This window comes from Diorhabda carinulata, chromosome 9 (assembly GCF_026250575.1).
Source record: "Diorhabda carinulata isolate Delta chromosome 9, icDioCari1.1, whole genome shotgun sequence".
NCBI classification, from domain to species: Eukaryota; Metazoa; Arthropoda; class Insecta; order Coleoptera; family Chrysomelidae; genus Diorhabda; species Diorhabda carinulata.
Window position 1 is genome coordinate 4,852,574 of NC_079468.1, and position 13,882 is coordinate 4,866,455.

Consider the following 13,882-nt stretch of genomic DNA (forward strand, 5'->3'; position numbering starts at 1 on the left):
ACTTTTTCAACTATTTCAAAAATATATGACAATTTCTTTTATTATTAAAAATGGGAAATTTAAAATCATTATAATAAACGAAGAGGTTAAATGTTATCTATCACAGCCAATACTTCTATATAGACAGTTTAAACAGGAAGGAATGTCCCACTATTAAGGTGCCGACAATATACTATTTTCTCTCTAGTTCCAGACACTTTATCTATACTGCACATGATTGAGAATGCGCAGAACCGAGCTGGAACCTCGGAGGATAGAGAAAGCATTATCATTCTGTCTTCCTTAGTCAGAACAGCTTCCACTTACAGAAATTGTCTGTATATATGATCACAGCGTAGTGGGTCAAGAACAAGCTTTTATTAGAAACAAAAAAATCATATTTATCAATTTATATCTAATGATTATTTGTTAAATTTACATTGATTTATCGGCTGCCTATTATTGGAATCACCTAGCACTTTACTTTGATTATCCTTCAAGAAAATTCAATAATCAAAAATGCCATCAACAACTTAAAAGAGATTTAACACTTCCAGTAACTTGATTATGTTGAGAGATTGTTCATTTAACTGATGTATGCATCGAAACTCACTAAAAGGTGCCGACACATTTTTATTTATGGCTCTATAGATTTAAGTAATAAGCAGAATCTATCGAGCAATAACAACTTCAATACTATACAAGATCACACTCTATTATAGTATGTTGTTATTCAGTTCGAATCTTCCCAAAGAACTAGACAATTCGGAAATTCGCGAAAAAAAAAATATTTACTCGACATGAACCTACCGTATCGCACTGGACTGAAAGCAGCGAACTTCACCAGTTTAGCACCCACTGATGTAGAACGACAGGTCTATAATGTACGTCATAAAAAGAGCGCGCAGAACATGCTCGGGTATTCCAGATGAATAATAATACTATAACCAGTCCACTTTAGCTGACACCATCATTTCATCTGTTTATAAAGGTATTTAAAGGCGACTTATAAGTATTAAAATTTTTCTTTTGGATAAGTGAAAGAAAATATATAGATGGGTATTATTTAAATTATGTAATAATCATTTCATTAGTTCTTAAATTTTTTGAAAACATTTATACACTAGCCGCCCTTGGTGTATATTCATGAAAATTACACAATTACAAACTTACTAAAATATTCTTTATTAACGTTCTTATTGGTATCTTTCAGTTTTATTTATTTTCGAATTTGAGATTACAGGTGTGAATACTTCATAATCGGCCACCATAAAGTTGTAATCTCCCATTAAAACAGATGGCGAAGCTCCTTCTCCATCATAAGTATGTGGCAAATTTGAATAGCTGTCCATGTTAGTATTGCAATTGCTTGAAATTAGAAGATCAGCGCCAGCTCCAAATATCGGACCAGAACTGAAATAAATCGCAAATTATACACCCCCCCTAGTGATTTCCAGTTATTTTTAATAGTTTACATTAAATTTATCGAAAATTCTGATTTTATTTATACTCTAAGGTGAATTGTAAATAAAAATTAATCTGTTCACTCACTCAGGATGATAACATATTGCAAACGGTTTCTTTACAAGATGAAATTGAGTAGGAGGGACATCTTGATGATTGTATAGAGTGAAAATAAATGCTCTGTCTGAATGGACGTAGTGGCTTTTTCCTGGAGGTCTTCCCCATGCAGCATCACTAAATCCTCCGCAGATTTCTCCTCTTTTACCCTGAAATCGACCAAACAAAAGTTCAACAAATGACTTGAATAAGGTTGAATTGAATGTAATTATTACATCAATATAACAAATAGGTTTAGACGTAATTTCTCAAACGTAGATAAATGCTGAATCAAAATCATATATCGATATAAATATTCAAATTTTATTCATCAATGCTACTGGTACAAATTGTGGTAAAAACACAAACATGTGTATGTGGTTGAATTATTCTAAGAGAAAATAGAAGATATCTGGTGTTTTCTTCCACTTCGCTTCAGAGAGATTTGGTCATCCTTGCCTTGAGCAACACACCTAATTAATATTAATGATGATAGTACAAAAAAATTATTTAAGCAATGATCAATCAAAAAATAGATTAATAAATTGTTTCAAAGTTATACATTACTATTTACAACTCAGAACTAGTCATTAAATGTTTTTAAATGTACCACTTACTAATACTATGACATATGTTGGTGAAACTCCATCACAATGCCTGTGAAAAGAAGATGCGGCATATCCATGACTACTGGCCCTATAAACCAGCCTCCAATTTTGTTTGCTATTTCCGTACCAAGCATTCAATATTCTCTGGAAATGGCTTTTGTCTTGACCCAAAATTGAGGATCCTGGAAACATATGTGGAGATATTCTAGGTTTGAGACGTTGATCTTCAGAGGCTTCTGGGTATTTACTTGGTAAAGCTGCATGACGGTATCTCTCCAAGCTCAATTCCATTGGTACAGCACCAGTAGGTTCAACTTCTTCGGCAAACACTCTGCTATCTGTAAAAATATTTAAGAAAACATTAAGTCACTACTGTATACCAATTTGTATTATAAGTTACCTATGAGCAACAGACGAACATGATTTATAACTAAAGATAAATATTGACAAACTCTGGCTCTTTCCTCTTCAGTCCAATGATGTGTAGGCTGTGTAACTCCCGCTTGATATTTTGCCCATCCTAGAGCAGCTCTCCAAACATCCTCTTCCTCTAAACATAACTACAAATTAAAATAGTAATTATGATGATATACAAATTAATTCCTAAAAATCAGAACTTACATAATCAGAGGATATAATCTTAATCACAGCTTCTTTCGGAAGATTCAAGAATGAATTAGTTCGGACACATTCGGTAGCATTTTCACCAATAAAACTAACACATCTTTCAACAAAACCAGATGCAGCTTTTCCACCTAAAATTTAATTATATTTATATAATATATCAATACAAAACATTCAATTTCAAACTGCTGAGTTTTCTGTACATATAAATTTTTTTTATTTATAAGTAAACATATTGGTAAATGACTAAATCTACTTGAAAGGGTTTCGGCAATAATAGGCAAATTACAAAAGAGTTTATATTACGATTTGAAAATACGTTAACTTATATTACACTTAAAACTGTTTATTTTATCGTTTAACTCGGTGGTGCTGTATCCTGGATCACTGTTATATTATCTCCTTTCAGCATTAATTTTCCAAGTTGTCTTCTGTTTTTGGTTTTCATATGAACTTCTTCAGCGTCATCTAATACGAGATTCATATATTCGTCGAAGCCAATGATGTGACCCTCAATACGCAAGTTTATATTTTCATATAACCAAACTTGTACTCGGGAACGATTCTGCAGAAATCGGAATATCAAGTTGATGGGTTGAACCATCACTTTTTGTATTTTTTGCGGCTTGAAAGACATTTTTGTAGTTGTTTTTTTACTTAAAAGTACTATAAGTATCTCTTAGTTATGAATAACCTTACTTTATAAAACAAGCGCTAACAAAACGTTTGTCACTGGTCACTGTCAATTTCAATACCAACGGTTAAACAAGTCATTCTTCTAAGACGAACAATTTTGGCCTCTACTTGATCGGATATCAAGCCATACTCCTTACCTTAATAGGTAGAGGACGTTTGGAAATAAAAACAATTGTAATGACAAGGAGAGTAAATAAAATGTATACTTTTTGGATAACTGCAAAATATTACGTAGAGAGGAAAATAGTTGAGATATTATTCTAATATTAAGTATACAAAGGGTTTGTATAGGACAATTAGGGTTGCATTTTAGTGTATTTTTATTAATACTTTACAATAAATTTAGAATGGCGTTTTTAATTTTTCCATTTTTCAATTTAGTGATTTTAAATATAGATCATCATTATAAAAGCCCGTGGTAATAAGCAGATTTTATTTATTAGTGTCTATATGATCTGAAAATAGAATATAAATGAGTAATATGAAATGAAATTACATACCAGGAGATTTATCATGAATATCCATAGCTGCAGATAAAAATGTGCAAGCAGATGGCACCGAGAGTGTAGAAGTAACATGATCTTCGCAAGCATTTCTGAGTTCGTCAACTCCCAATTCTTGAGCTAACGCCATCATTTCAAATATACCATTATCTTGAAGGAGTATCTGTAAAAAATATTATTATTGCGTGGATTGAGGGATATAATTGGACTATACTTCAAAGTTAATAGTTTTCTTTTGATATTCTTTTCCTTTAAATAACTCTATAAATGACTTTGCTTTTGGAATTCATCCTGTCGATTTTAATGGAACCTCAGTTCTTCTGTTTCTGTACATTTATATATTCTCAAAGCACTGTTTAATGTTTAGAATATTTACCTTTCCAGTGTAAATGTAAAGTAGGAACTGTTTAAATGTTTCTGGAGCAGTTTGTGGTAGTCGAATAGGAGTTGGGGTACCAGGAGCTGCAGGTGATACTGTACACCCAGGTATTCTGCAAATTTCACCTCTTTTTGCAGTTTGGAAACTTCTACATCTAAAACATAAGATTAAAGTGATTTGTTGAGAAAATAAGATGAAATTTTTTTAATCAAATGATTATTATATATAATTCAACTGTTTAGTGTCCTATAATTTATACAAGTTTGGGAATTTATTTGCTCTTAAATAACCATCAATAATTTTTCTAATGATACATACATTTTAAATTAATGCTTATGAATATGATGGCAAAGTTTTTGCTTGGAATGTAACAAAAAAGACGAAATCTTTCAGCGTTTTTGAAATTAAAAAGTTTGAATATGGACAAAAGTGTATATCATGAATGTATCAGGTGTTTCTCAAAAGAAAGATTAATATTTTGGAACACTCAAATAATAAATACGTATAACAGTGTTTGATTACATAGGCTAACCTAATAATACATTTTTTGTATAGTCCAAGGTTTCATAGTCAATTTGAATATAAGAGGGATTAAAATCCAATAACTACATTTCTTTTGAAATATATCAAAATAAACAAATATATTCTACCGTTTTTCAAAAGAGAAAAAAACTACTTTCTTGGCTTAATCCTCGATGAAAATTGATTTACAACTCCTCCGAGGACCGTGATGTCAATCAACCCTGTTGTCGATATTAACATCTCCAAAATCTAGCAAATGCAAGGAGAGGTTGTAACTACTGACTAGAGTCAACGTTATTACGTCTCATAATAGCATTTTAACAATCATTGTTCGGGATTGGAACCCAAACTGAAAACAACGTGGAAGAGCGTCGCTATTTGGAATATATAGTTAAATATTCTCCAGCGAACGTTAAGTGGCGCCATCCTCACTTCCAACTGCGAACCACTGGTCAGGTAGAAATCTAGTGTAGCGTAGTCGTCGGTAATATAGATTCCGATGGTAAATAATTATTTTTATACATTTTACACACCTCATTTATCATCGGATTATTGGGGATTGCCATCACCAGGGTCTCAAGCCCGAACGACGGATGTTAAACTGTTCTGATGAGACGTAATGACGTCGAAACTAGTCAGTAGTTATAACCTCTCCTTGTAATTGCTAGCCATTGGGGATGTTTATATCGAAAAAAAGGTCGATTGACATCACGCTCTTCGGAGGAGTTGTAATTCAATATTCGTCGAGGCATTAGCCAGGAAAGTAATTGTTTTCTCCTTTGAAGAGCGGCAGAATTTATTTTCGAAATATTGAATTCCGAAATGATTTCAGAGGTGAATAGTAGAAATCCTGCATTTCGAAACCTTTGAATACTTTAAGTAAAAACCAGTCTTATAATTCATTCAGTAAGTTTTGATACAAAACGCTTATTCTCAAGATATTTTGGAAATAATTTCTGTTAAAGTAATTTTATTCATAATTAGGAGACTTAAATTTCTATTTTAAGTTTGTTAATTAGTTTCCAGCAGTGGTTCACCATTTTCTCGAAGATTGAATTTTTTGAATCGTCGAAATAATTCATACTGAACATATTTTAAAGAGGATATAAAGATACGAATATAGTAATAATTAAACTACAGTCTGTAATTATATATTTAAATTTTTTGTTTGTCGATGTAAGCACCTTTTACTTTTATTATTTCGGTGCACAATTTTGGCATTCTCCGTAACAATTTCGAAAAATAATCGTCGTCTATTTGTTTTTCAGGATATTCCAAAGATGTGAAGTGGTAGTAAGAAACTGGTTTTCGACTTGTTGTTCCATAACGACTCAATCGGGTTGAAGTCGGAAGACTGTGACGGCAAAATCATTACATTCAATACATTCTTCCTTTCCAATTATTTCAAATACTTTGTACAGCTTCGAAAAATATTTGGGATTGTTGTCATACTGAAAAATAAATTTTGTGTCGATCAGGTTTTGGCCAGAATATACTACATTCTCCTATATTTTTTTATAGCCTTGTTTTTTCAAAATCCCTTCAATTTCGACCAGTTCTCCGTTCGCCTTTCCTCCAAAGCATTCGTCCTTCGTCGTGTTTTACAGTCAGGATTACACATTGATCTAAAATCTCTTCACAACAACTTCAAACATTAACTCATCACTCAACAAAACTCTCTCTAAATTAATTGATCTGAGCTGCTATCTATGGGCCAGGAAACGTTAATCACGTTTAATGATCAATATAAAACGTTTATCTCTAGCGGTTATACTTTTTCGAGGCAGCTCTCAATGTTTTCTATCGCTAAAGCTGCTGTTGGTTGCAATGGTACGATTGCATTTGCCTAGATTATGCAGATTAAGGCACGAGTTTCAACTAGTTTCTTGGTCTTACCCATTCTAAAGCTAACAAGTTTGAATTCACAAAAAGGTGTTTTGATAGTTCTTACAAATTTGGGAAGACAATGGGACCTACTGTTTGAGCAATTGATACACGTAGATAGAATATTTGGAAATGGTTTCAAACCAAGTAGTTTTTCAGTTGAAAATTCTTTATCTTTATCATGAGAGTAAAGAAAATAGAAATTAAAGATGAGGAAAGTTCAATACCGAAATACCAGCTAATTATTTCCAAGTGTACCTTTTCTGCAGACCTTGGGATATCCCGAAAACTGATTGAACTCTAATAATTTTTTAACAGAATTCCTGATAGTAAAACTAATTATGGTAGCAAAACAAAATAGAATCAAAATGAAGGAAAATCATTGGACAAAATTGTCCATCAACGTTCATCGTTGATCTATATACTTATGTGTGGATGAGTATGATAAGACATCTAAAGACGATTATAAAAACTATAAAACAATAAGATAAAAGTTGTGTAAAATAAGTCACAAATTTCCTACATAGAAAGCTAGAAAACTGTAGAGAAAATAAAAAATTATTGTATAGAAGATTAAAACAATTGGGAACGAAAAAAGTTAAAGTAATGAAGGGGATACTATGAGGAGCTGATGAGTTCAAAAGTTGAGGAGAAGATGACAGAAATAAGGAATACTACAGATTGCGAGAATGAAAGAAGAAATGGTAGAAGCAATTAAAATATTAAAGCTATAAAAAGCACTAGAAAGAGACAATATAAATGCTGAAATTATGGAATACATGAAGTACTAAAAGAATTATTAAACGAGAGAATGAATCAGGAAAACATACTAGAAGATTGGAACTTACCAATTATATTACTCATGTATAAAAGTGGAGAAAATCGCTTTTAAAAGTAGATTAGTAAAGAATTTTAGCATTTTTTCAGGGTGCGGTACATATTTGCGGTTATTTTTGATATAAAAAAAGCAAATGCAGATGATTTCATCTCGGAACTCAATCCAAAATGCATAACTTTGACATTTACTTATGAAATGGAAAACAATGGATTGTCACCTTGGTAATTGGAATATAAATATGTTGAAACTTGATTTATTTATAAAAACACGTATGCAGATATATGCCGGTTGATTATTTCCATTTTCTGGTATGTCGTTTGATCAACTTCCCATTTAAAGTGAATAATTTGATTGAGTATATATCGGAAAGGACGTACCATGATAGCTGATTCTATAGACTTGCACTCCTCCAAAGAAATGAGTTCCGATAAATTGAAGTTCTGGGCGTCTGCAGGCGAACTTGGTGTTCGTCTGCCTGCCGAGTAGGTCTTGCAAAAACTGCTTTAGACGGGATTATGTTAGACAGGAAGAGAATTTGCCGTGGTAGTATCGGTAAAACAGAGTCAGAACGATGACCTTTCTTCTATGTTCTAAACTATCCAAGTTTCTGGTCAACTCTGGATCGCCTATTAGTCGGAAGGCGTATTGATGGTCGCTGGTGATGTTAGTAGACTCAATATATATCAAGATTTGCTGGTTAACGACTTTCTCCATGACCTTGGCAATGGTTGGGACTAAAGCAATCGGACGGTAGTTATTGGGAACCGTCTTTTTTCATTTTATTAGTATTGGTTCAACCCGAGAAGCTTTTCAATCTGCAGGGAAAAGACCTTTTTCATATAATTGAGAATAAAGTTTGTATAGCGGATTTGTTTGTTCAGCTGCGCAATTTTTCAATACGTTTGGTGGTATTACATTTGGGTCAGTCCCTCTATTGATGTTCTAGTCTTTAAGAGGTTTTGCCACATCTCGGTGTTGAAATTCTATCTCTGGCATAGATGTACCAACTCTAGACGGGCTGGGTTGTAGTTTTCCCCGCGAATCAAGAGTTGAATTTGAAGCAAACGTGCGCTCCAAAAAGTCCGTTTTCTCTTTTGTGGTCACTGCGACTGACCCATAATCTCCAGGAAGATTTTGATCCATTTGGGCAATTGAGAAGTTTGCTTGCAGATATTTCTCGAAATAACAAAGTTTATACGATTTTCGGCTGTAGGATTTGAGCGCCCTATGCGATAAGCAGCATTTTTGTTGTTTGTTCGCTCTAATGCAGTTTGTATAAGCTTCCACACCTGCCAAGATTATTTCTGAAATCTTGTTTGCATACACTAAGGGTCCAAGGAATTGAAGCATTATTTTCATTTCCTGGTATGTCGTTCCTTTAATTTCCAACTAAATATTCAAAGATACAAAAAAGTAAATAATTTGATTGAGGATATAACTGAACTTAACGGTTATAAGAGGAAAAATAAGAAGATAAGTCGATGAATCTTTAAAATTTTTTACATTCTTCTACTGCAATTTTAGATTTTCTTCATGCTTTTGGGTTTTTCTATTATTATTTTTTTTTAATATTAACTTTGCTTTAATCTGTTTTGATTCAAAATTGAATATGACAAGAAGGGCTAAATAAAAGCTGTTTAAAAAAGTAACTAATTACGTTCTACGAGTATTTTTCATCGCATTGTATACCTTTGAATTAACCGGTTACAAGTATCATCCTCTACTGGTTTTATCGAACCGTTCTTTCTCCTCCACATACGAGACGTTCTTCAAGTAATTGAAAAAGTGATTTATACAAGAGAAGTAACAAACAATAGATTTCACTCAATTCTCCCTAGCAGCTCATCTTTGATTACGACATCAAAGTAATTCATGACTGGGGTTTTATGAGACATTGTCTTTAAGTCTATTACGCACCTTTAGAAATTCATGGTAATGACGCTAATGATAAGACTCTTCTATTTTTTAATGGCTCTTGTTTAGAATTATGTTTGAAGATGTCTTCTTTGGACAATTACACTTTGATCTTCTGTTCTCATATGCAAGAGGGTATATAGGGTGGTCCGGCCGTGGGTTATGAATAATGAAAAAAATATTTATATAAAAACCTATAAATATATCTACTTTTAATGTACCGTGGCACTGTTCACGATATATTTAATAAAATAGGATGAGCACTAACTAAAGGACTCTTCTACAAGGAATAGGAAGCTCTATTTTCATTAAATTCACACAATCCAACTTTACAACCATCCAGTTGTATCTACAGTTATTGTGGATCTCCTGATTCTAATCAAGCTTATCAATTATGTCACATTATTATTATTATTCGATCTATTTTCAATAAATACAAGCCGTTCACATAACCAGCGCCTTTTCAAACTTATTTTTCTATAACAAATTGGTGACGAGGATCAAGAAAAACCGACTGAGCATTTTCGTGTGTCTTGTGAAGTTTTCAGAGCCATTTCATTATTAACCAAACCAGTTTACTTCATTTTATTGATCGCATGTCTACCACAATGAATTAGAAACAGTTTCTCGAATTCGTGAGCTCTCTCAAAGGTCTTATGGTTACCATATAAACCCAATATTCAATAAACTGTAACATGCCATTCGGCTTGTTCCGTTTTTCTTAAAACATTTTTGAATATTCTTTTGTTCACGTATTGCGGTACAGTAGTCACTTCGGATTTATTTATTCTAACTTTCGAGTTTTTGAAAAATTAATTTGTTATCAACTTCCCACTCTATTTAAGAAATTCAATAAAATTAAATAATTCAATTGTTTATCTATCAACTATCTGATTTTTTTTATATTCGCTGGTAAATTTTTCTTTGGTTCTTTTATTGTGCCCACTAAATTTTCAGTTATCTTATGGATTTCCTTTTGTTCCAAGCAATTTTTTATGATAGTTTTCATATAAATTCTGTTTATTTGGGAAATAGAACGAATAGAATAGAACAGATTCCTGTTCGGTTATAATTTAAAAAATATAAATTCGGTTTTTTTTATATGTTAGAGTATAAGGTCCTTTTGCTCAAATCTGTTCTTTCTTCTTGTTCCTTCTTCCATAAGTTCCATCTGTGTTTCCTTTTCCTTCCTCATTTCATTTTTCCTAACCTAACCAAGGATCCAACCGCCAGACTATGAATTTAAGTCACTCCAACATCTGGGAAACAGTTGAGGGCTGCCACCATCCCAAATAAGTCCCAGCCTTATCTAATATATACACAAATCTTCTTTTGTTCGTTGTGTTTTATGAAGTTAATGCGAATTTACTATTTTTTTCAATAAAACCTAGTTATTGCTGAAACTTTTTTATTGTTCTTAGCAATAAATATTATTTTGGATAATCGTATCTGGGGATAGTTTGTTTAATTTTCATTTTTAATTCAATTCATAAGGTGTTTCCAGATTTTCCGCCTTTTTTATTAATTTCTAACGTCGTTCGTTAAAGAGTTGGTGGCGTCCAATTTAATATTAATTATTCATTATTAATACCACTTTCTGAGGAAGAATCTCCTGCCGGGGAAGTAAGGCTATAAACCTCGTTTGAAAATTTCTTGTTATATTCAGCGTTTTGAAGACTATCTAGCAGTTAAGAATGTCACTAATCCAACGAAACAAGCCCCATTACTTAATGCCTCAGTCGAATCGACTTATTTCAACAACGAAAAATACTTTAGCCAAAAACGAATGTTGTCTCTCAGCATTACTTTTTATCTACTTACCAGATTAAAAAGCAAACCATTGCTGAGTTTGTTCCTTGACTGCAACTTTTATGGTGTTTGTAGGTGTAAAGCTAAAGTGTCTGTTGTACGAATGGGTTCGAGAAAACAACTTTTCTTTTGCAAATTATCTGATTTGAAAGACAAACTGAGACATTCATTCAGCTCATTGTATTCTAACCTAAAATTCACTTGTCAATACAAAAAAAAAATAATATGCTGATTTGAGTTATTTACGTAAAACAACGGTTAATGCTGAATCGGTAAGGGGTGGTTATCTCAATTATTTTGATTTGAGTAAGTTTGAATGGGATGTAAAATTAAATGAGTTCAAATTATCTGGGATTTCATGCAAAAAGAACGCTATAATTGAGTCCAGTTAATATTTCAACATGAACAGATTTGGCTAGGGAGACCGTTCTATTCTTTGTGGAAGTGTCCTCGGTCTATGCTCTTTTATATTTTAGTGAAATATTACATCATGAAAATTCATTTTGTGCCTATACTCTAGACTGGAAACAATTAGGCAATTTAAGAAAACAGCTTATCTACTTCAAAATAGCGGCCGTGGGGTAAACAATATAATCTAATAAAATTTCATCTTCACCTTTTTGATTACAAGTAGAACTATAGTTTTCTACACAGTAAAAGATAGAAATCTTTTGACGTCTGAAAATATTTTCCCCAAAATATCTAAAAAAAGGTATTTCATTATAAAGAGAAGACAAAGAAGGTGGAAACGTGAAGGTGCATTCTGAATTTTTGAAGTTATACGTGTTTTATACCACAAATATTTGTATCGAACGAACCACTTTTCTAGGTTAATCACAACATTGCATAGTCGAAAAATAACCAATCACCAAACGACTTTTTCGGGAGGAAGTTTCGCACTTCTTTAAGTAGCAACCACTTAAGAAGACCTTCCGCAGTTTAAATGAAAATAATGAGGTCTAAAATACAACAAATAACATCACAAATAAATTTGTACACAGAAGTTTACGACAAGAGCATTTGTTTACCCCACAGCGGCCATTTTTCAATGAGCATAAGCTTATTTTGACAATTGTCAAATTTATAAAAATCTTCTTTTTCCTCATAGTTACCGTGAACTATATACTAGTAAGTAATCAACGTAGTTTAAATAGTCTATTGTAGTTTACTTTTCAGTTATTCGTTTATAGTATGGAAGGGAGAGAGAGGGAGAAAAATCTGTGAAAATTTCTTAAATATCAGTGACGTCACATTAGCAGCCGGGTAAATTTATTTTAGGTTATATTTCGTATAACGCAAGTCAATGAAAATTTCAATAATGAATTACTTGAGATAAAAATGATATTGAAGTTTTTGCATACCATACTCTTTGTCTACACTAGCGCCGTTCTGGAAGGTTTTTGAACTGTTACTTATCATATACAGCTGGACACTTTATCAACTTTGTTTTCGCTACCATCCATAGGCTATATATGTCACGTATTAGTTTATTTTTATTTTAATAAAAGCTTCAGTGAAACGTATACTTATTTTGGCAATAAACATTATTACAAAATTCTAGTTTATCATGAAACAGACAGAGAACTGAGAATATTCGAAGTGTCAATAATTGCGAGTAATGAAAAGATTCATTTCCTGATGATGGCGGGATTCAACAATTCGGGCCGGAAACGAGCGCTTCAAATCAGAAGCAATATCAGAGGAATGAAATTTATTTCCACTGAAATCTACATTTCAGTCGCTGAATCTGCAGATATTTAGATACATTTTATTGTATCATTGAAAGTATCAAAAATTATTGTTTGTATAGCAACATATTCAACAAGATAATTTTGAATATCGAACTTTAATTTCGCGGAGAAAATATTTATATTGTTTTAATATATTTTTGAATATCAATGTGTGTAGTTCATTTTTCTGTTACTCCCTATGTAAATTTAGTAACCGAACAAACCCTAAAATATGTTCAGTTTGAAAATTAGGGTAGTATAAGTAAAACTTTTTTCTAAATACGTTGTGAGGATTAATACCTTGCCATCAATATAACTCTATGAGCCAATACCCTTTCTTCTTCCCTTCCAAGAATGAAAACAATATCTGCGGAATCGGTATCTTCCGATAATCTTCGGAGATCATCAAGAAGACGAGGAACTCCTGCAAGTGCTTTGTCTGCTGGTAGCACAGTACTTAAACCACCTATTCTTGAACCCATTTTATATTTATAATGATCACTATCTGAAACTAAATATAAGGATATAATATTTAAGGTCTCTTTTAATTCATAATTGATTTTTTAATAGACAATACTTTCGAACTAATGTAGGTTAAAATAAAATCTCTTCAACCTTACAACAAAACAGATCATACATCAAAATGTAGAAGATTTTTCCTCACTATATGTACAAAGACATTCTCAACAACTTCCTTGTAACAATTGTGACGTTGGACAGACATCTCACTATTTATAAACTAGATGAAAGAACCACCAATACGACAAGAAAACTGCATTAACACAAACATTAACATTAACATTAACATTAATAGAACGTGCATATTTAAAAAATTT

The 13,882-nt window shown here is 32.2% G+C and overlaps 2 protein-coding genes across 2 annotated transcripts; both read right to left on the reverse strand.

Annotated features, from left to right (window-relative positions):
* Positions 1-863: 863 nt before the first annotated feature.
* LOC130897837 (uncharacterized) lies at positions 864-13,528 on the reverse strand. Its single transcript, XM_057806761.1, has 9 exons — positions 13,347-13,528; positions 4,347-4,503; positions 3,968-4,133; positions 2,769-2,902; positions 2,548-2,707; positions 2,157-2,485; positions 1,531-1,709; positions 1,153-1,392; positions 864-958 (listed from the first exon to the last, which is right to left on the reverse strand). The coding sequence occupies exons 1-8, from the start codon at positions 13,526-13,528 to the stop codon at positions 1,176-1,178; spliced, it is 1,524 nt and encodes a 507-aa protein (XP_057662744.1). The 3' UTR covers positions 864-958; positions 1,153-1,175.
* On the reverse strand, positions 3,057-3,507 carry LOC130897838 (probable small nuclear ribonucleoprotein E). The gene has a single exon (XM_057806762.1). It carries the CDS (start codon positions 3,406-3,408, stop codon positions 3,130-3,132), a length of 279 nt encoding a protein of 92 aa, XP_057662745.1. The 5' UTR covers positions 3,409-3,507; the 3' UTR covers positions 3,057-3,129.
* Positions 13,529-13,882: the final 354 nt, after the last annotated feature.